Source organism: Filicampus tigris, chromosome 20 (genome assembly GCF_054856515.1).
Source record: "Filicampus tigris isolate MCC_2025a chromosome 20, RoL_Ftig_1.0, whole genome shotgun sequence".
Classification (NCBI taxonomy): domain Eukaryota; kingdom Metazoa; phylum Chordata; class Actinopteri; order Syngnathiformes; family Syngnathidae; genus Filicampus; species Filicampus tigris.
Window position 1 is genome coordinate 6817278 of NC_141236.1, and position 23261 is coordinate 6840538.

General features: G+C 41.0%; 2 protein-coding genes and 1 long non-coding RNA gene across 3 annotated transcripts; 2 read left to right on the top strand and 1 right to left on the bottom strand.

Moving 5' to 3' along the window:
• The first annotated feature begins 8 nt into the window (after positions 1-8).
• opn8c (opsin 8, group member c) lies at positions 9-5573 on the top strand. Its single transcript, XM_086018114.1, has 4 exons — positions 9-682; positions 1529-1822; positions 2841-3172; positions 3911-5573. Exons 1-4 carry the CDS (start codon positions 508-510, stop codon positions 4421-4423), a joined length of 1314 nt encoding a protein of 437 aa, XP_085874240.1. The 5' UTR covers positions 9-507; the 3' UTR covers positions 4424-5573.
• LOC147128064 (uncharacterized) lies at positions 2751-11532 on the bottom strand. The gene is made up of 3 exons (XR_015083742.1): positions 11289-11532; positions 11158-11205; positions 2751-3257 (listed from the first exon to the last, which is right to left on the bottom strand). It is a non-coding gene; the product is annotated as an uncharacterized LOC147128064 (long non-coding RNA).
• tagapb (T cell activation RhoGTPase activating protein b) lies at positions 6775-23115 on the top strand. The gene is made up of 14 exons (XM_086018112.1): positions 6775-6968; positions 7307-7392; positions 11441-11611; positions 13383-13547; positions 16185-16226; positions 16888-16972; positions 17054-17101; positions 17478-17541; positions 17807-17952; positions 19167-19328; positions 19661-19770; positions 20033-20219; positions 20294-20375; positions 21219-23115. The coding sequence occupies exons 1-14, from the start codon at positions 6894-6896 to the stop codon at positions 22298-22300; spliced, it is 2505 nt and encodes an 834-aa protein (XP_085874238.1). The 5' UTR covers positions 6775-6893; the 3' UTR covers positions 22301-23115.
• Positions 23116-23261: the final 146 nt, after the last annotated feature.

Genomic DNA, 23261 nt, shown 5'->3' on the forward strand with positions numbered 1-23261 from the left:
GTGGTGTGTGGAGGTTTGAGATTTGCTGTGATATGTCGCTCCGAGTGACGTGTTCAGCCAAGCTTCGTTCATATGGTGGGACACACTAAACTGCTTTCCTTTGGAATATGGGTCTACACATTTACTCAGTTCTATTTAATTGACTTTATTCGGCGGCATTGGAGTGCTATAGGAAGCATTCCTCGTGGGCAACTGGCGGCCCCTTGATTAATTTAAAAAAATATTTGGGAGGATTTTTTTTTTATTAAAACACGGGATCCTGGTAGAACTGTTAAAAAAAAAAAACGTGAAAAAATATGGCCCTCTCTATCATTTAAATTGCCCATACCTGCATTAGATTGTACAGCAGCTCAAGAGTTGCCTATTATCATGTTATATGCCTAATGAAGTGGCCAGTGGGTGTTAACTTTTACACTTCCCAATTACTTGACAGAATTCTCCCCTTTACGCGTTTTTGCCCGGACGTGCGGTTGCCCTGGCGACAAGTCGTGCACCTCGGTGAAGATAATGTGCATGCAAGTAAGATATGTATTGGTGTTCTTTCTCTATGTCGTCAAGCGACAGGAGATGTTGGACCAGAGGTCTCTTAACTGCACTTTGGATAAACGGACCGACACTTTGTTCACGTCCAAGTTGAGCGCCGCCGCTGATATATGCGTGGGACTTGCTATCCTCTCAGTGGGTACGTGCATCTCTGTTTTTTAAAAAATGTATTTAAATATTTGTTTCACATGAAAGCCCTACAAAAATGCAAACACCTCTAAAACTTTTTTTTTTTAAGTTACCTTTTCAAGCAGTTTAGATTTGATAGTTATTGGGACAGTATCATTTCCATTCAATCTTTGAGAGTTGTATCAATTTGTCAAATTTGGTGGAAATTAGATATTTCTATTGTTAGTTTTTGTGTAATTTGATTCTTTTTATCCAAAATATTGATGTAGTTTAGAACTTCAATTGATCAGCGACAGTGTAGCCTATTTATTGTGGGACTATTTGTTTATTTACATTTGTGTTTGTCATAATCTTAAACCCAAGGGGAAAGTTAATAAAATTAAAATATTGTTGACTAATTATTTACTAAGAATTGTCAAGGGGACCTAGAGGGACACCTTCTCCATTTAAATATAATATTTACATTATGCTTTTAATATTATGAACAATGTCGGTCAGAATGATAATTATTGCCTTCGTAATAGAATATTTGACAGTGTTTATCAGAGCTCATGATGCTGTATTGACACCTGATCATAATCTTGTACAATACAATGACAAGATATGAGATGCAGTCATAAATAATTGCATTGCATGTTAACCAGTGTCTATTCATTCATAACAAAATGTTTCAATTGTGAAGAACTCCTTTAATTGAGAACAATTGTGACCGTGGAGTACTGTCATTTTATCAAAGTCATCATGGACTAATCGACTTCGTTTCAACTTTTGTCATACTAGCATCGACACACCCAAAAAAATCTTATTCTTTAAAAAAAAAGTTAAATGTAATCTGGGTTTTTTTTTCTTTCCCTAGTGTTGCTGTCAGTTCTGGGTAATGGCACAGTTCTGGTGATCTGCTACCGCCGCCGCAAGAAGATGGTGGGCTCTGAGCTTCTGTGCGTCAACCTGGCCGTGGTGGACTTCCTGTGCTGCATCTGCTTCTACCCGCTCTCCATCCTGTCATCCTTCCACCATGCGTGGCTGGGGGAATATGTCACGTGCATCTACTACGGCCTGGGCTGCTACATCTTTGGCCTGTGCGGCATGTTCACCATCGCCGCCATCAGCTTCATCCGCTACCTTAAAACGTGCTACAGCTTGGTTTATGGTGGGTATTATTCCCGAATGTTTACATGCTCTCCGCGTAGCCGTTCTGGGGTTCAACTCTTACTATTGGATTTCTCGCGTGGAATTGCATGTTCTTCCTTTTCTAAGTTAACTTCTCAGCAGGTGCTTTGCCTTCTTCCCACAGGACTAAAATTAACTGTGTGTTTGTTTAGCTGCACCCGACTGATTTTCGTAAAGTTTTCATACAGGTGCCACACTGTATGTATTCTATATTGCCTGTTTATAAAAGTGAAAGCAACTTTTGCAACACTATAGAACCATAACATTGTAAAGCGAAAGTCAAGTCCAAAATATTTTTTTTTACAGTTATCTGTTCTATGATACTCCACTAGTCCAAACATAGTATTTTGATTAATATTGCGTTTGTGGAATATGAGTTAATTGCCAAAATCCACCCGTTTTTGTCCATCTCAGGGTGTGGCCATTTTGCCACTTGCTGTTGACTGAAAATGACATAACAGCGACTAAGGGGTCACCGACCCTCACGGCTCACCTCTTTTCTGGGTTTGGCCATGTGACGTTTGCAAGTTGAGCCCTGCGTTGTAAGCAAAATGTGCAAAGGTTTATTGAATTGTTTAAAAAAAATTATACAGAATGTTTGTCGAGTGCAAGGTAAAAAAAAATATCTAAAAAAGGTCAGTAAGTCTTTTGCAATGAAGTAAATGAGTTCTGAAATGACTGTTTGATCTTGTTTTTTTGTTTTTTTTTCTGCACGGATGTACAGCAATACCGAAGTGAGTACTTTTAAAATGAATCCCGACAAAGACTAAAACGAAGGACATTATTGCTATAATTAGCCTATAGCTCATTTTATAAATGCACGATATAGTTTTAGTTAGTTTCCATTTTCTTTTCAAGCATTTTTATTTGATTTTATTCACAAAACTGCTTTTTTCAAATGTAGTTTTAGTTACTTAGTTTCCATTCACCATGGGAACTTTGAGGCGGACAAGCTCTAAAGTAAACGAAGGAACGGCTCTTTCGGTTTCTTTCTGCAGCTGCGTGGCTGGAGAGCGCCAACATCAGGCTGCTGTGCTGTGTCATCTGGCTGGTGGCGACAGTGTGGTCCAGCTTCCCTCTCTTCGGCTGGGGCGAGTATGTCCCCGAGCCCTACGGACTGTCCTGCACCATCGCCTGGCGAGGCTACCACACCTCGGCCAAGGACGCCTTCTACGTCATCTGCTCCTTCGTGTGCTTTACGCTGATTCCCGTCTTGCTCATCGTGATGTCCCATTGCCAGATCCTCTACAAGGTGTCCCGCTTCTCCTATTCTTTGTCGGCACAAGGCATCCCAAACAACCTGCGACGTGCTGAGAAGCGACTCTCCATGGTGAGCTGTATATGTTGTTTGTATTTTTCACACTAACCAGTTCTTCGCATAATCTTCATGCGGTGGGGGTCGAGCTGCTCGATTTCTGAGAAAAAAAAAAAGGTTATTTTGGTAATAATTGAAATTACGATTATTCAAACGATCATTTATTTTTTGGGTTCAAAACAAGAAAATGTTTAAAATGTCAAAATGATAAAGACAAACAAATGTAAGTAAGTTACCCTTGGACCAAACAAAATGTATAAAATTAGTTATTATAAAATGAAAAATAAAGTGCAAATGTATAAGCTCAAGTATGATTATGCCAATTTTGTAATCGTTGTGTGTAATAATCGTAATTGAATTCCCATTAATTGCACAGCCCTAAGTGGGGGTTATGATATAAAATTGGGAGGCACTTAGGTGTGCTATATAAAAGAAAAATTCCAGTACTGTATTTTCTGAGCAGTATTTCCAAACATTTATTGAGCCAAGGCACCCATTTTATCACACAAGTCTTATGGTACACAACCAATCGAAAACACTGAAATAATGATGTTTAATCAAACACTTATCTGTAATACGCATTCCATTCAAACATGTTGTTCCCCATTCCCCTTCCGTTGGCTATAACTGTCCTCATTCACAGCAGCTGAATGGAAAATTAGGAAAGACACCTCTTGTTGCCTCATAAAGAAGTCATTTATTTGTCTTTCATAAATTCAAATGCAATTTTCTTTTACGCATTTCACCCCACAGATGTTTTTCTGCATAAGTCTCGGCTTTGTCATCGCCTGGTCGCCGTATGCCATCGTGTCCTTCCTCTTTATATTCCACAAGGAACACCAGTACATGGCTCCCGAGGGTTTTGTTTTCCCCGCCCTCTTCGCCAAAAGCTCCCACATCTACAATCCGTTTATTTACTTCTACTTCAACAAGACCTTCCAGAAGGAGCTCCAGTCCCTGCTGGTCTCATTCTGTCCCAAAATGGGAGGGAATCGGGTTGGAGTCCACGTCGCCTCCAACCACCCGGCCCCTGACCCCATCTTTATCCAGCTCCAGGAGAGAGGCTACATCCGTAAGGCCTTTTCTTTATCCGGGAATCAGATGCGGAGCAAAAGTACAGACAAAGGCGCTAAAGGTACCAACAGTCACCATGTCCAGGCAAGACTGGTGAACACCTGCTGGGGATCCACACCAAAGAACGCCACCATTCTTTTGAAAAAGAAAAGTGTCAACAATTCTTTACCTGCCTCCGAGAGCTCTATTTAGACAAAGCTAAGGCCTAGAGATGCAAAGATAGCCGTACAGTATTACCACCATTCAAGTGTATAAAACCAGCCAGTGAATTCATTAAAGGGGAAATCAACCCAAACATATTTTTTACATATTTTTGCAGGGGGGAGATTGCTGGTCTTAAAAAAACCAATTGTCAAACAAAACAAGACCTTTGTCATTTGTTATCTTGATCTTTTTAACAGCCACTCAGCAGCGCAAAAACATCCACATGCGAAGAAGACTTTCTCTTAAATCCTTCTGTGAACAACCCAGGCTAAACTTAGCTCCTCGCGAAATGAAGTCGAGATTAATCACTTCGTCACTTCCTTGACACCGATTGCTATATTACTTTGCCATTAGCTAGGTGAGTTTTATCACTCCTTACATAGTTTAATCACACAATGTGAGTTTGTCCTTCAATTTTTGCATAATTTATTATAAAATCAATACCCATTTTCCAAAAATAACCCCATCACAATCAGCCCCAGTGGGACCAATTTTTATCGATTCATGCTATCCCGCCTGCCTGGTCTTACTAAACCATTAATGTTCATTTTTTTTCTTCTTTTTTTTTGGGCATATAGAGAAGAGGGGTGAGAGCTTTATGTTGTTGTTGTCACGTGTAACTTTATTAAATCTTGAATGTGAAATCGTGTTTGACCATCTGCGGGCCCGTCAGGCATTGAAATGGCTGTGAAATGATCTGCCTATTACTGTTATTGACGTTTACTGTATTGTTGAACTGATCCGCATCCTACTGGGTGGTGTGTATTCCCCTTGAAGTGTGTGCTTAAAAAAAAAAAATCCAAATGTGAGACATGTATGCATGACTGATGTGCCATTATGACATTACTTGTTAAAAACTATGAATGTACCAAGTGCTGCATACCGTACTATGATGTTTTTTTGTGGTGTGATTGTATTCATCTTTACATGTGGTTGCATAGTGCCTACTCTATATGGTATTTTTTTTTACATGATCTTAAATGGAAATATAAATATTTATTTATTTAATATATTATCTAAGTGTACTGACTGAATGGAGTTCTTTAATTCTGTGGTATGAGGGAGGTAAATAAATCAATGAGTGTCAAATAAATCAATGTACGAATCCAGCATCCGAATACATGAAAATAGCGTGTCACCAAGTTCTTCTATTTGTGCTGTACACAAACTTACACACGCAGGTGTCATGAGGTGTGAAAAGTCACCAGACCGGTGATTACTTTCTTTTGCCCCTGCAAATCTGCAAAGACTGCATTCCAGAGAGATGTGGAAAGCGAAGTGCCAATGTAAGCATTTCCCGACTGACAAAGCGTGAAAGTGCGGTGCGATTTTAAAAAAGTATAGCCATTCACACTGGAGCGGCGTCATTACACCTCTTAATCAGCAAAAAAAAAAATGTATACACTCTAAAAGCAGTTGGGTTAAAAATAATGCAATTTTGGGTCAAAAAAGCACCGATCCACTACTTGGGTCAGTTTGACCCAACTTTCGGTTTTGTTTTACAGAAAACAACGCCAAAAATGGGCAGTTTTGTACAAAACAACCCCTAAATGTAGGCAGTTTTGTACGAAACAACACAAGATGGTGGGTCAAATTGACCCAATTTGTGGATCGGCCCATTTGTTGACCCCAAATTGTGATATTTTGAATCCAACTATTGTTATTAGTGGGGACTCATAGAACACATTGTAAAAAAGTATTGGAGAGGTTTTTTTTGTTGTTGTTGTTGTTTTTCTTACTTGACTTTCCTCTTTCACAATGAAACACTTAAAACATCATATCCAACAGATACCTTAAACCCTATTGTAGAACTATCCCGGATGATTTTGGCTGAGAGGCAGAGTGTACCAAGGGCACATATTGACAAACAACCATTCAAACTCACATTCACATCACTAAAACTAACCCTCCAACATAGGCAAATTCTTTGTGTGCCTTAACACACTTGGCCAATACACAATCTGACGATTCCAATTCATTCAACTATCCCAGGTTCTACAGCCCACCTTTCAAGTCAGCTGGAATAGGCTCCAGTTCTCCCTAGACAGGATAATAGAAAAAATGGAGATGGACTCCTTGTTCGCGTTTAATAAGGCCCACACGGTGATCTCATTATGTAAGGAAGCTGTACCAATGGAACAGAACAGGACATGGATAAAGACGAGGTGGGACGGATTTGGGGGAGGGCGGCTGGCATCAGACTGGCACCATCGGACCGGGTCAAGCCCCCCCCGCACCCCGCACTGTCCTCTTTTTTTTATGCCAGCCAGGCCCCCATTGTTCCCCTTCCTGACCCTCATTAGCGCCAGTCAGGGGAAGTTTGGGGGAAATCTCTTCAGTAATTGCTCATTTGCAAAACCGCCCTTGGACTGAACACCCCTAGTCCTTTCCCTTCCACTCAGAGGGTATCAAGCGACCCCACAGCACACCGGGAGGAAGCTCCCCACAAGGCACCGGCATGAACTCTTCGTTGAGTGGCGACATGGCAATGAGGAGAGGAAGCTACGATGAAGCCGCAGCCTCTCTGCGTCCTGTGAGTAGTGTTTTGGCGCCGGCGCACAGAGCTGTAGAAATGGCATTCAATTCATTGCCTTTCAAATGAACATTTGTCATCCAATGAGTTGAGTTGAAGAGCTCAACATGCTGGAGATAAATGGGGCGACACGATCATGAGGTAAACAAACACAATGAGGATTTTGGAGAAGACAGTTCTAAGCCTTGGTTCCCTTTTCAAGCCAAAAAAACAAACTCCAGCTCACTTGTAACCCTGGACAGGATAAGCAGTAGAAAATGCATGTTGGCTGGTAAATTTAAAACCTACTTAAGAAACCCTCGAATGGATTCCGTATTTTTGTTTTTGTTTTCTTCCAGCACTTCCAAAGTATGGCTCAGAGACGTCGCTCTGCCCCATCATTGATTTTGGGAAAGGCTTTGGGCATGCCGTGGTCTCCAATCAGGTGAGTAGGACAACATCAAAGCTGTAAGTTTGTAACTACTACAAAATTGTCAGAGCAAGTGTGGAGAATCATAAAAAAACAAAACAACATGTAATAGACAACAATAGTCACGCAGACGACCCACACACACAAAAAGTCCATGCATAAAATGTATTGAAAATATGTAATATTTCTTTTACCTATTACAGAAACCACCTCGTATTTAGTTACTTTACTTTTAAATGGTTTTTTTTTCAGTTAATGTGTTTAAAGCGGAAATCAACCCAAACATATTTTTTCAAGAATATGTTCTATGCAAGACCCTTAGTTGAAACAAGGCATTCTGATAAAAATTGCATTTGTGGAATAAGAGTTAATCCACTAGTTTTTAGCCATCTCAGGGGCGGCCATTTTGTCATTTCTGTCGACTGAAAATGTCATCACAACTACTCAGAGCTCAGGTAATGACCAATCACGGCTCAGATTCAGAAAACAGGTCAGCCGTGATTGGTCGTTACCTGAGCCCTGAGTAGTTGTGATGTCATTTTCAGTCGACAGACGTGACAAAATGGCCGCCCCCTGAGATGGTTAAAAACGGGTGATTTTGCTGCTTAACTCATATTGCACAAACGCACTATTAATCAAAATGCCGTGTTTTAACTAGTGGGCCTGCAGGGAACATATTCTTGAAAAAAATATGCTCGGGTTGATTTTGAATGTTGTCAATGTACGTTCTAGTAATTTGGGGAATTTTCTGGGTTAATATCTGGGTTCTGAATGTCGTTAACTGTCGTGTTTATAAATGCTTGTAGGTGTGTCTTTGCTTGTGTGAAGCACATTGAGCAGTCTTATGTATAAAATGTGCTATATAAGTAAAGCTTGGTAAAATTGGTGATAGTGGCAATACAGTAAGGATATTGTAAAAACATATAAAATATGATGTCTATAGAGTAGTGAACAGGCATATAGAGGGATAATAGTGGGGTTTATCCCGCATTTACATTATCAGGAGTCCCAAGTTGTTTCATTCATTGATCCGATTTTAATGGCTAATTAAAATGTCTTCATACATTTTTATTACAGATGAAAATCAAATGCGGACCTTGAAAGCATAAATTTGCCCATCCCTGCCCTAATCTCTAATAAAATCCAATAGAAATGGAAATTTCACCATTCTAAAAGTAACACGGTCCAAATGAATTCCAATTTCTTTAATGCAGTACAGTACAAAGATTGATTTACAATGCATGATTCAAACGTCTTTGTGCGATGTTAAGTACACCCACAATGTGGTCGAGTGACATTTTTCACATGTGGGCTATTTCCTCGTGGCTTACTTTCATTTTTCATGGCAACCTTTTAAAAGTGTGATCACAATCAAGCACGACGACCACCATCGAGTTGAAAGCTCAAACTGCAGCTGATGACTTTCATGGGTGGGCGAACATAATGACCTTTTTTTTTTTTTTTTTTCTGTTGTTTTTCCTTTTTGAGTGGGACTGAATCATTCACTTCAAGTCATACTGTATGACATGAAACAATCCGCGCAAAGGAAAACATGCCAAGCCCTGGACATACAATAATGTCATAATGGGCGGTTATAACGATCCAGTAGTGACTGAGTGACCGTTTCGAACTGAAATGCGTCACTCCTAAATGGCTCATTAGACTTTGAGAGACATGGGCATTCATTTTCTTTACATTATGAACTATAATTGATGCTACTCACAGCCCTGTTATGAAATATAAAGCAGCTGGTTATCTTAGTAGAGCATAATTGACAAAAAAAAACCTTTCATAAAATGCAGACCCACTAGAATCACCTTAGCCCATTATCTTCTTCTTTCGTGAGCGACGGTACTTTATTTTTATCATTCTTCATATTCTATAGCTAGCAGCACGGCAGACAAGTGGTTTGAATTTTTCCTTCACAGTTGTGATGTTTCGGGTTTAAGTATAGTGGCAGGCCGAACAATTAAATTCTCCACTAGAGGACGAGACCAGATTTATTTTTCCCGCCAGAGCTGCATTCTAAAATAATGACGATGATGTGTGGTGGTAGTCAGAGAAAAGGATTTACAGTAATTGCTCCACTTGTGACTACTATACGTTACCGGCATTGATAGAAAAACACTATCCTTGGGACCATAATGACAGTAAGTGCTGCGGGAAGGATGGCTATTTTGTACTTTTTTGTGGTTTACACAAAACAATCGCTAGCAAAAAAAAAGTGTGTTCCAGCCACTTGGTTTTCAGTTTGACAAGACTAGAGTGAGAGAGAAAGTACCACACACTCTTCGTGAATAAGAAATGTCATCATGACTACCAATGGTTTCACAGACATTTATATCCAAGAATCGTTCTATTTGTTTTGGACTTCCATATAAGACTTCAAAAGCAGCAGCAAGGCTTTATTAAAAGAATCGTAGTGAAGGCCAGCTAAGCGTTTAATCCATAGAAAATATGGGAAAAAAATGTCAAGGGAGGTGTAAGATAAGCAAGATAGTCCTTTTGATATTAAAAGTGATGGCAGGCTGCTTTTGTTGTCATTTCGTAGCTGAAATCAATTGTGTATTGTCTATCAAAGAGAAATATTATTTTACTAGTCCCTATAAGCAATCAGATATTATAAGTTCTCCATCGCGGCATAGTACACTTAGTATCCCATGTACAATGAAAATAAACGTATTGTCAAACCAATTATTCTGATAGTGTCATTTAAACCGTTTTTTTTTTTGTTTTGTTTTTTGTTTTGATGCAGCTCTTGTATTGGAGCTTACGAAATTGTAAAGGTGTTTCGAATCCGATGACTGTACATTGATACTGTGCAACCTCCAAATACAAACATAGCAGGCTACATTTGATAAAATCGTCTGACTTTCAGTTGCCATTTAAAAAAAGGTCAAACTCAGACTCAAAATGAACTCAAAAGAGATAAAGGTTGACCTCTGGAGACTTGACCTGTTTGTCTGCCGACCTCTCCATCCAACCATCCATCCTCTATTATCCATTTAATGAAACCTGGGGCAAGGAAAAAGAAATTTAAACTTTAAAGCAATCCTTCATGTCCCTTGAAGGCCACTGTACTTTACAGTCGAGGCTTGTACCTCCACATATAATTTCCCTTAAAGTGAAATCAAGCCAAACATGTTTTTTTCAAGAATATGTTCCCAGCAGGCCCACTAGTTGAAACACTGCATTCTGATTAATATTGCGTTTGTGGAATATGAGTTAATCAGCAAAATCCACCCCTTTTTAGCCATCTCAGGGTGCGGCCATTTTGTCACTTCTGTCGACTGAAAATGACATCACAACTGCTCACAGCAACCAATCATGTCTCAGATTCAGAAAACAGCCGTGATTGGGCGTTACCTGAGCCCTGAGTAGTTGCGATGTCATTTTCAGTCGCCAGAAGTGCCAAAATGGCCGCCAGCAGAGATGGCTAAAAACAAGTGGATTAAGTCTTATTCCACAAACGAAATATTTATCAGAATGCCTTGTTTCAACTAGTGGGCTTGCATAGAAGTTATTCTAGAAAAAAAACATGTTTGGGTTGACTTCCACTTTAAAGAACCAAGAATGTCTGTCTGTTTCCATCCGTCCATCTATCCCTCTATCTATCAGATGTGTTGTATACATACAGGAAAACGGGGATGAAAAGCAACTGCTATGCTACTGCTCTTCCTCGTTTGGACAGTGTGACTCTATTGACTTTCTGTGTTCTTGTTTTGAACAGCAGTTGTTTTTGTGTGTGTGTGTGTGTGTGTGTGTGTGTGTGTACACTACCGCAGTGGGCTTTTTGTTTCAGCGGGTGCTTTCCGTCACTTTCTGCACCTGAATAGTAAAAAACAGCTGCGGATTAACAAAGTCATACCTATTTGCAAGCTTGTGCTCAGTAAAACGTGAGCATATTCTACCTTATGTTGTCCTGCATTATCTGGAAGCCTAAACACTATCTGAAGCACTGGCGTACATTTTCAACCTGAAATCAAATATTTGTGAAATCAATTATTCCTTCGATGAAATTGTCTTTGTCCAATCATCTGTGTGTGCGCCTGTTCTCTTTCAGGGAGGAGACCTCCTGCCGGGTATCGGTGGAGCACAGTCCGTTCGTCTACGGGCTCAGCAGTGAGAACGGAGAGCTGCTGCTGGACGAGTGCGTTCACGTGACGGAGGGCACAAAAACAAGGGAGCGACACCTTTTCCTCTTCGGTGACGTCATCGTCTTCGCTAAACTCAAGTGAGATGCCCACGTGTGAACAAAATATTTAAACGGAGGAAATTCACATTTATGTTTCTATTGCAGTTAGTCGTTACACGTGCAGGGTCAACAAAAAATTGTATACACAACACAGTGAAGCACTATTAAACAATGCAGATACTCCCAAAACCTTTGGATGTGATTCCATATTTTTTTTTTCTCTGTACCATGGCGCATATGCAAATTGTGACGCAACTGCGGACAAAAAAATCGTAACGTGTGACTCGAACCTTGCTGTGTAAATCTGACCCTATAGTAACACATCATGTTTATTTAATCGCCCATCACCTGAGAAGGGAACAATTTTAGCCTGGAACAGACAGGGACTCTTACATAACTGTAGACTGAACCACTAAACCACCAAGCTAAACCACTCCCACCACCACATATTTTCCAAAATGATTCATACTCTTTTTCAGTGCATGAACATCCCATTTTCTAAGTTTATAGTTGACCAGAAATAGATTATTCATATAGAAGTTTCCAGGATACTTTAGAATGGTAGTAAAGATTTCCTCAAAATTGTCACATAGGATCAGCAATACGAAATAGACCAAAAAAAAAAAGGATGTTTTTCATTAATATCTCACAAAATATGTTTCTTCTTAATTATTAGCAATATGATCCCCATCCTCCTTGTAATAAAAGTATACCTAGATAGGTAATAAATGGTGTACCATATTCCAAAGAAATGGTGCAAAGCACTCTGCCAACTGGGAAGCCACAATTTGTTGAACATGCTATTTTCCACCCTACGAAGACCATACATTATTTTTAGTGAAAAAACTTTCTTTTTTTTTTTTTTTTTTAACTGTCATTTCAAAGCGGTTTGTGTTTCAGTATGGACATGTTATATTCAGAATAGTACCAGAGTAGGAAATCGAAAGGGGAAGCAACGGCAAAATGGGTGTTTTTAGACTTCATATGCAGATTGCGCGGGAATCTCCACAGAAACCAACCGCCTTTGTTTAGTCACCGTGACTTCGACTAAACAGCAATCCCTTGCAGTGGAGAAGCTTTGTTTTCTTACTAAATAATGGCACATAACATTGATGTCGTTTAAATTCGTGATTCCCAACCACTGTGCCATGAGACATCATCAAGTAATAGCAGAAGGTGCAACCTGTCCTGTTGCCATTCATACAACAGAACGACAGCTTTGTGTTCAACAAACAGGCTCAAACTTGACATTGAATAAGTCCAGCTGTGAATTAATTGAAACAAGATCGTCACTATTTCAGTGTCCTTTTTGTAATATTTTTGTTTGGTGTTCAATAAATTTTGGCCAGCACGGCTTTAAGCAATACATTTGACATTATTGCTTATTGCTTTGTAGAGATTTCACATATGAAACTCAAATGAGACAACTTTTTAGTTTTCCTTTGCTTCCATAAGACATGGGCTTGCTTTCCAGGTTTAAAAAAAAAAAATCCTTACGAGTAAATACACAAACTAAGCGTCAGCATCATTGGTTTCTTGCTCGAGTCAGAGTGGTTGGAAGTTTAGAAGTTTCTAAGTGGGAGGCAAGTCACATTCATTTCTCTACCACAGTCTGCCCACCATTCCAGTAGGGACAACATACAAGGCGACCTGTAATTACTGTAAACAGACACAGTGGTGTATTTCTATGACTTATTGAGATGTTTTTGTTGTTGGCAAAGTATACTGTAACACCCGTGAGGAGATCAAGAGCACTCTGAGCTTATTGTGATTGGGAAATTGCAGCGCATTCTTCCCTGCTCTCGCGCAGGTCGGCATCCAGCTACCGTCTCAAGCACCGAGTGAAACTGGAGGACGTTTGGCTTCATGATTTCCAAGATGAGGCCGAGCACGACGAGGGAACGGCGCAGGACGCGGATCTCAGTGTGACTCTCGCCATGGCCTGGGGTCTCACTCTTTGTCTGGTGTGTTATTGGTGAGTTGACACTCAACAAGACGGTGCATTATATGCATGGTGTAAACAAAGCAATTGGGGCACAGCTTTTAATTCATTAATGACACATGGGCAACAGCAAATCTGAATCAGAAATGTGTCTCTAAAAGTATTTTAAACTCTGATTTCAAAACTGTCTTTACGGCTCACCTGTTTTCTACTAACAGAAACAGTGTTCATAAATATGTGCTTAAATTATTTGAATCTTGCTTTGGGACAAAGTGAGTCTTGCCATTAATCAAATGTCATACTGTATTATTACTATTGTAGATCTAATTACTGTGTCTATAAAGTAGATCATTAAAAAATAGCACAGCAGATGTTTTCGAACTTTTGGTATGACTGCACCTTATTGAGCGCTTTGTGCAGGTATTTTGACCATCTGTTTGCCTGTCATTCGTATCCCTACATGGACGGGTATTTTGGCATTGTGCTTTGAATGAGTCCGACTCACAGCCGTTCAACGGCATCATGTTCTCCACATCGTACGCTGCTGCCATTTTGTTAAGATGAGTCTGAGACAAAATCAATCTTTAGTTGTTTAGCTTGCGAGGCACTGTATTGTCTCCTTTGACGTTAAAGTCCACTCCTTCCGTTGAAGCGTGCCAGTGATGACTCATCAGGCTGGATCGACTCTGACGAGACGAAGCATAATGCGCATTTGGCGTATACATTCTTTTCCTTTAGAGAGGGAGTCAACCCAAACATTTTTTTCAGAATATGTTCTACACAGGCCCACTAGTTGAAACAAGGCATTCTGATAAATATTGCGTTTGTGGAATATGAGTTAAGCAACAAATTCCACCCGTTTTTCGCCATCACCGGGGGCGGCCATTTTGTGTCTTCTGTCGAGTGAAAAATGACATCACAAACCCGCTAGCTGAGCTAGCTAGTGGGATTGACGACCAATCATAGCCAAGCGTTAGAAAACAGGTGAGCCGTGATTGGTCATTATCCGAGCGCTGAGGGTTTGTGATGTCATTTTCAGTCAACAGAAGTGACAAAATGTCCGCCCCCCTGAGCTAGCTAAAAATGGGTGGATTTCTCAAATCCCACAAATGCAATACTAATCAGAATACCGTGTTTAGACTAGTGGGTCTGCATAGAACATATTCTGGGAAAAAAATAGGTTTGGGTTGATTTCGTCTTTAAGTTTGTTTATGGAAAATTAACAACTATACATCCAGTTGAAGAAGATTGCTTTCGCCATGGATTGAACCATCCACCCACTACTTGCATCTGCAACCATTTTTTGTGTTAACTGTTCATGTCAACAACACCAACTTAATGAAATTGAACTCCACCTCAGCCAATCCTCATCACGTCTTTCTTTGTTCTTTCATTCCCCCTTACGAAGAAGAACAGAAAAGAAAACAACTTCCTTTTCGTTCAGGGATCTCGCTATAAAACAACTTGAACACAAAAATACATTTATTTGCGCTTAGTAAAAGATACTCTATGTAAATTGTATTCTTTTGACCTCGTTTACGCAGAACAAGGCAGACACTTGGAAAGCAGCCTGCCAGTTATATTTGAAGTGTTTCCTTGCATGCAAGTTTTTATTCAATCATATCTCTCATTATTCCCTAAGTGCCTGACCTGTCTCTTAGTACAAAAGGGCTCACATTTTCTCATTGATAGTAACTAATCATGTGATCTGTGGCTCTCAGAAAAATAGAGAAATAGCAAAGTGAAAGCTTTCTCGGCGACATCACAAGACAAAATGTTGCAAAATAGGGATGGTGTAGTTGTCGGTCAAACCGATTTCCCTCTTTAGAGTTTCTGTGGAAATACTGGTCTTTCTAATAAAGTAGGCTACTGTGTCACATTGAGAATAATCGTCTCGTAATGTATTTTAATGTTACACCGTTGGAGAAATGATGACGCATGAAGACATCTATAGGAGACATTATGCATTGTTTTCAACAATTTCAATCAGTTTCAAGGTGCGCAAAGCCACCACTGGCTAATTAAACCCACCTGTGAAGTGAGGGCCCGCAAAGGTTTGAAAGTATCTTCTCTCGCAGCACTTCCTCACAACGCAACTGAAATAACACTAAGACAAACAATTTGAGTAAATGCTAGTTGAGAAGCTAACCCTGGTCACTCTATAGCAGAGGCTAATCTGTCACACTGCAGTTCTGTTTACATTTGATGTAAATGTAGTAACCCGGTTGCCCAACCATGGACTGAGAGGCCGCTTGGTTGTTACATTTGACACTTGATGAGTGGACAGGCATTTCAGAGACCCAACTTTGTGTATACAAACAGCAAAAAAGTCAACTTCCCACAATATGTCCCTTTCGGTTTTACAATCAAACAATAGCTAGTGCTCCACTACGTGAATTAAGCAGCTAACGTGGGTTCAAGTCCCAGCATTTCGAAAGGTGTAGGCATCTGCCACTTTCCACGGATGGACTGCAAAGAGCAAACAAAGGGGGAAGTGGAGGTTGTTTGGTGTGGGGACGCCGTGACGCATCTTCCTGTTCCCATGACTGACTGAGTTACACTTTCCACCTTGTCAAAAGAGACCCGTGACAGCTCGTGTGGTCTCATTCTTCATTTGATTGCTGCCGTGCGGATTAGAAAGTCATACTCATGTTGTCATTTGCCTTACAGTTCTCCTGAGGTGAAGACACGCTGGTTTGATATCCTCCACAGGTAGGAGATTACAACTGTTGTTCATTATCTTTGAGGCTGTTTTGATTTGGATGCTTACATAAAAGGTGTTGCATGGACTCGAGCAGGATTGTGGAGCAGTTTTGATTGTGGGTGCTGATACTATTATGTATGATTGCGTAACCTGGTCTAAATCATAGTAATGCAATGAAAATAGGACTCCATAAGAATGATGAGATGACTCCTTCCAAGTCTGAAGAGTTTTGCGACGCTTTTTTTTACATTATTGTCATTATATATATTATATATATATATATATATATACACAGTAACATTTTACTTATATAAATACATTTTTTTTAACATTATTGTCATAGATATATACACCGCACACACATATATAAACACAAATAATATAATGACAATAATGTTAAAAAAAATGTCACAATAGTCAATCAGTCACAAAAAGCCACTCCTTGTGGCAATAAACTTTTGAATACTGTTCACATTCTTTTTATTTGATTGCAAAAAAACAAAAACAAAAACACGATTGTGCTGCTTCATTGGCGAGCATGTTTTAAACTCCCTCACAAGGTCTCACATAACAAATTAATAGAGACCTGGCAGCATCACTCCAACAAATAATAAACGTGGCTTTGCATTCTTTAATTTATATTCATGTGTTTAATTTTTTTTTTTGTAGTAAAATAGAAGAGGCAAGAGCCAAAGCTGGTTGTGCTTCTTCTTGTCCAGACATCCCCATGAAGGTGTTAAGTGGCATCACTGCAGTAAGTACTGCTACCGTCCTTACACAACGGGCAAGCTTAGCATAAAACCTCTGACTGATCATTTCTTTGTTTATCATTTAGACTAAAACTCTCATTGGAGACGGCATGGAAGAGTTCGTCAGCTTTGATGTAAGTATAATATCTTTCTTTTAAATATCAATAAATCTTTTCAAAAAGACAACGCATTTGATATTTTGCATTTTGTCAATCACTTGAATGAATGTGAACCAAACTGAAACCTTAAAACCAAGTTTGTGATTTTTGGCGTACCAACACACCTCATTATTGCACCGTGCACCCATAGTCATGCGGTTGGAATAGAGTACAGCACTCAACAAGCCTTTTCTTTCAAACTATTTTGAGTCAATGATGAGTATTCATTGCCAGTGTGGAGGTATTATGACTGAGGTTGTTGGTTGGGAAGGAATGAGCTTCCCCCCCCCCCCCCAATTTGCATTCTCATGTTCCTCTTTCAAGCTCAAAAACGATTTTATTTTGTTGCCAGGGAGATGTAAATACTTCAGCTGTGTCCCAGTTGTTGAATAACCAAGAGGACAAGCCGTCGCTTGGTGAGTTGAGATCAACTTCCTTTTTGCAAATGTTCCTCAATGGCAAGCGGTGCAACAGGGAGGGGCCCTGCAAAATGTGCCATATGTGCGGTGGCACGAAAGCAAAGTTGAAAACCGACGCAGGGAGGGAGGAAATAGACAAAGTGCAAAGACTCTCAGTCACAATGGCGCTCCTCGCACCGCAGCGTAGTTTAGAATGAGTTGCGTTTCAAAGAAAGGCCTACGTTTGTCAAGCTGATGGATGGAACATTATTGATCCTGGCAGAAACTAAATGGAACTTGGTGAGGAAGCTGTGGAAGGGCTCGAGTTTCATCAGCAGAGCAGCGCAATCAGATGCCAAGACGCAGCTTTTTGGACGGCCCCTCTGCAAAGTGTGCCCGGATGACAACTCGCTCCCTAAACCCATCATAGTAAGTCATTCATTTGATTTGTGAGCACCTTGCTTCCTTTTTTAAAAAAACATTTTCGCTGTTTTGATGAAAATGTAATGAAACTTCCTAAATGTTTTTTTTCTGATTTTGTAAGTTTCTACTTCCGCTGCTCAAATATATAGTAATACACTGTTCACGTCAAATTGTACCTTTAGGTTTTATTGTGCCCACTTGAAATGCATAAAAAACATATTTTTCAATTCCTTGTTATTGAATTATACAGTTTAGTTAAATCAGTTTCATTCTAGACTGGATTTTTTTTTCATATTATCTACCAGATGATAACATTTATCAATTTTTGGACAAGGGAGAAATTTCATGCACTGTATATTCTTGATTTCTGAAAGAGGCGTTCAATCACTTACTCGTCCCCAACTTGAGCAAATGTTGTTTTGATGTACAGTTTGCTGGCCATAGCGAAGAATCGCATTTTGCTTTAAAACGTGTTAGCTCCCCCTGTTTGTTGAAAGGCTGTACTATTAGCAATATAAGAAACAGTTAGTACTGAACATATACACGGTTTTACAATCCGAGCGTTGTGCAAAAACAAAAAAAAAATTTTAACAATTAAGAAGTCAAAATTAATAGACACTTTAAAATGATGATGAAGAACTGATGATAGTTAAAAGCCTAACGCGGGAAAAGCAAAAAACACAAAACATAAAAATGGCAGACTTTGGGCTCTATTTTCATGATCAGTGTATCTGCGCGCCAGCAGTCATTTCATTGGTCATTGGTCATTTTGCAGATGAGCGCAGGCCGGCAGATCTGAGAGTGGGAGGTCTGCGTCGCCGTAGGAGTAGTCAAAGCCAACTTCAAAGTGGCTCCTTTCATTTCGTTTAAATGAGCCGCGCTAGTCGTGCGCTAGTCTCTTGACATGACGGAAGCACATCTGCGCCGTGACGTGAACACTTGGGAGTCCCCCAACCCCGATTGTGGAATGATTTAATTAAAAAATACAGTCCAATGATAACTAACTAACTGGGTCGTAAAATCCAACCAGGCCTTAACCTTAATTTATATTCTCATGGGTTTGTTTTGAAAAATCCACCCTTTTTTCAGTGTTGTCCAGGCTGCTTAATTATCACAAGAAATCATCTGAGCGCATGTATTGCACCCACTGGTTTTTAAATCCCATTCCCAACCATACAACAATGTTGTCATGGTAATCTAACTTGAATTCCTCCGGCCAGGAGATGCTGGCGTTGCTGAGGAAAAGGGGGCCGTCCACGGAGGGAGTGTTTCGGAAGCCGTGCAACAACAAGAACATGAGGGACGTCAGGGACAAGCTCAACAACGGCCTGGAAGTGGACATGAAGGCGCAGCCTGTCACTCTGCTGGTTGGCCTGCTCAAAGTATGTGCCTCTTCTCATTTCACGTTTCATCTTCGTAAGCTGTATTATTTGATTTATCGTTTCTTTACCTCACCTTACCCTTAGATTTTATTGTTGCAATCTGATACTCGTGTATTCACATGATTAAATGTGATCCGCAAACTGATGACGTGTAGAAGTTAGTAAGTGGAGAAATTTGCACAAAAAAAAACCCCACTTGCTATTCTCTGAGCAACTTTACCGTGTAATTATCCTTTCACAGAAGTTCTTTAATTTTCCATAATAATTTTGCTCTCTATATGCACTATGTTCACCACTCAGGACTAATTTTTGCCTGTTGTTCTTGCTTTTAGAGTTTTTTAAAAGAACTCCCTGGGAGCTTGCTGGTGTGCGACCTTTACAAAGAGTGGATGACTGCCCTGCAGAGAGAAGAGAGCCAGCAAAGGGAGCAAGAGCTCAGAAGGTGTGCTAATGTGTCTCAGAGGCATAATTGCATCATGCCTGGGACTAATAACGCATTTAAGAAAGTAAATAACATGCAATTTGTTGGCATTAGTGAATTTATTTACTGCGGGTTTTCACAGGCATGCCTCCCACTTGCCCAAACTCAAACCATTTCTTAAAAAAAACAAAAAAACAACAACCATCCATCCGTTTTGTATAGCAAAAAAAGAAGAAGCTTAAAGCTTTCTGTTTTTTTCCCCCACCCTCCTTCCTCTTATCAGCGTGGTCGACAAGCTCCCCAGGCCCAACAAAGTGCTCCTGCAGCACCTCGCCTGCGTTCTCTATCACATCCTAGACAACGCTGACCACAACAAGATGGACGCCTATAACCTAGCAGTATGCATCGCCCCGACTCTGCTGCAGATGGAGGTCACACCGCTTGACGACCAGAAGGAGATGATGAAAAAGGTAGCGATATCCATCTTGGATGTTCTTGAGGGCCGTGATGCAGGAAACCTTGATGTTGTTTTTCTATGCGGCAGGTCACAGAGCTCACTCAGTTCCTGATTGAACACTGTGAGATCCTCGGAGAGAATATTCCACACCTACTGGATACAGATGAAGGTGCGCAAATAAACCGCTCATTAAAATATAAGGAATAAAAAGTATTCAAGAGGGAGCTTCACAGTGTTAGCACTGCTAGCAAGATACCGAGAAGAAACACAATCTACCTAGCGTTGTTTTTGGCTTTTATGCCATCAAAATATTTTCCCAGAGCTCTGTCATTTCTGTCAACTGACAAACTATATTAGCTAACAACTGAAATAAATTACACGCTCAGGGCTCAGGAAACGACCAATCACGGCTCACCTGTTTTCTGAAGCTGAGCCATGATTGGTTGTGACTTGAACCCTGAGCAACAGTGATGTTATTTTCAATCGACAGAAAGTGGCAAAATGGCCGCCCCCTGAGATGGACAAAAACGGTTCAATTTTACTGCTTAACTCACATTCCACAAATGCTATATTGATCCGAATGCCATTTTTTGACTTGTGGGCCTGCATAGAACATGTAAAAACATTTTTTGGGTTGACTTCGGGGAATAATATACTTTTCTGTTACATCATCATTGTTATTGCCTTATAAGTCCCCAAGATCCTGGGACAGATCCAGGATTTTTTATTTGCCGAAGCAAAAGGGGGGCTTTGCCGATTCATAGTTTGGCTGAGAAAATAATTTACAAATATATTTTACAATATCAAATCAAATGTTTCGGGTGCTTAGATTTCTGACATAGCTATAGCCCCCTCCTAGCCTCCGTGTAACGCCATTCCGGACAGGATTTCAATCAATCACTCAATGGATCATAAGTAAAAAAAAAATTTTACAAACATTTTACATTGCGATATTGTCCACACATTCTATTTCAATGAGCCAATTTGAAAATATTTCTACTCTGTTTTGCAGACTCTGTGTCCTCCCAGCATCACGACTCGGCGTACGACAGCACCGATCCAGATGGAGACGGCGAGGCCGGACGAAGCGGATCGTCTCCTTCCCTGAGCCTCAGCGTCACCATTTCCACATGCTCATCCGACGCCATCTTCAACTCCAAGCCCCCCTTCAACCGCCGCTGCTCCGAGCCCATCGTCCTGCCCTCGGTGGACGTCTTGAACCTCTGCGGCCATTCCCGGAGCCACGACGACTGCTCTATTGAGGACTTTGCCGAGCAGCCTTTGAAAAAACAGATTTCGGAGGGTTCCTTCTGGCAGCGGCCTGGTTTGTCTTTTTCAAAACTGAGCAGCTGCTCCAACACGGACCGCTTTAGCAACACCGGGAATCAAACGACGGGCTGCTCGAGCTCCTCTCTCGAGAGCGCCGCCTCCAACCAATCCGAGGGCTCCGTATTCACCAGCTCCCCGGCAGGCTCGCCGCCATGCTCCAGGAGGACCAGCCACAGCGTCGCGGCTCCTCCCAGGCCTCAGCGGGACGCAACCGAGTCGAATTCCGATGAGGTGAAGCGGTCAAACACACTGAGGGCCGCCTGTAAGGTCCTGATGCGCACCAGGAGCTTAGGAGGCATCGTCAGGAACAGTCTGAAGAAGGAGCGGCACAATGAAAACGCCTTCCCTTGTGAAACGCTCAAGGAGGACTCTCAGAGCGAAGCGCCGTCCCCGGCCGAGCCCAAGCCCCGCCCTCTGTCAGCCGTCGAGGTTTTCATGCAGGTAGACGGTCGACTGCCCTGCAGGCCGCCTTCGTACGAGCAGGCGGTGCACAGCGCGCTTCTTGCGCCGCCGTACGGTTCCATGACCGTATATGACGCCGTAGTTCTGGAGAGAAGATCCCGCCCGTCTTCCGGGAATTTTTCCTTCCCGCCGAGCTACTTTGACAACCGTTGCGCACAAGGTGGCGTCGAGCACAGGCTGGTCTTCCGCCAGAGGGCCACGTCCGAGTCGGTGTCGGCGGCGGGCCAACGGGAGGCCGTGCCGCGACGATGCAGCCAGTCTGTGTTTGAGGAATTTCCATATGCTAAAGAGTCCTATGTTTGACCGACAGTCATCTTTTCCTCAACTCATTTCTTCAAGGCAAGAAAGCCGAAGCTTCGGGGCCACTTTTCACTCCGTGTGTTCTACTTTTTGGACGGAATTTGATTCACTGCCCATAATTGTGCCTTTAGCAGGGCATTGTGCCCCTAATTGCTCCCGTCCGGGTCAGTCATTTTCTACCATGACATAACTCTGACAGCCTCATGACAAAGCGACTGTGTTTCCAGGCTACAGTCACTTCAAATGAACTTTTCTTTCTTTCTGCCTCCGGCTCAACTCCGCTGGAGAAATGCGTATACAATCCATGGTGTTTATTTTCTGAATTCCAGGTACAACTATGTGCTGTATGACTGCCACATATGTATATATGTACAAATACTGTACGTGCCATTCTTGAGTAGTACTATTATAGAGTACAAATGTATTGGTAGATATTTAGTCTATCAAAAATGAAGCTATGAAAGTATGTCTGTTTGTTTTGAATGTAATATTTGATGCAGTACTCTGCAAAAGTCTTTGGCCACCACAAGGTGTGTTAACATTCTCATGTACAGTCCGTCGCCTTGCGAGCGATGCACATGTGGCAAATAAAAATGTACTGCGAAGGAAGGTGGCACTAAATATTTCCCACTTTTTGTGTCATCTGCTTGTCTAAAGACAAATGATCACGTACGGTCATTTTTGCAATGATAAACAACACTATGATAATGGCCTTGGACTTTTGCACTGAACTGTGCATAAATACTGTAGTGAGGCTTTCTTGCTTTGTTTTAATGGCCTTCTTATTCCACTACATTAAATCACATTGTTGACGATAAGACTTCTTCATTTGTGGACTGAAAACTAATCGTAGCAATATGGAGTTTCTTTTGAATGTTATGTTTGAAAAACTAGATCAACTTCCCTTTGCTCTGTTAGTTATGCAACAGAGTGACAAAAGTCATTGAGACAACGCTGTGCTCTG

Excerpts from the sequence above, each read along its gene's own strand:
- opn8c (XM_086018114.1), top strand. The coding sequence starts at position 508 with ATGTGCATGCAAGTAAGATATGTATTGGTGTTCTTTCTCTATGTCGTC. Across the intron at positions 683-1,528 it reads ACTTGCTATCCTCTCAGTGG|TGTTGCTGTCAGTTCTGGGT; the intron begins GTACGTGCATCT and ends TTCTTTCCCTAG. Across the intron at positions 3,173-3,910 it reads CTGAGAAGCGACTCTCCATG|ATGTTTTTCTGCATAAGTCT; the intron begins GTGAGCTGTATA and ends TTCACCCCACAG.
- tagapb (XM_086018112.1), top strand. The coding sequence starts at position 6,894 with ATGAACTCTTCGTTGAGTGGCGACATGGCAATGAGGAGAGGAAGCTAC. Across the intron at positions 6,969-7,306 it reads CCGCAGCCTCTCTGCGTCCT|CACTTCCAAAGTATGGCTCA; the intron begins GTGAGTAGTGTT and ends GTTTTCTTCCAG. Across the intron at positions 19,771-20,032 it reads AGGGAGCAAGAGCTCAGAAG|CGTGGTCGACAAGCTCCCCA; the intron begins GTGTGCTAATGT and ends TCCTCTTATCAG.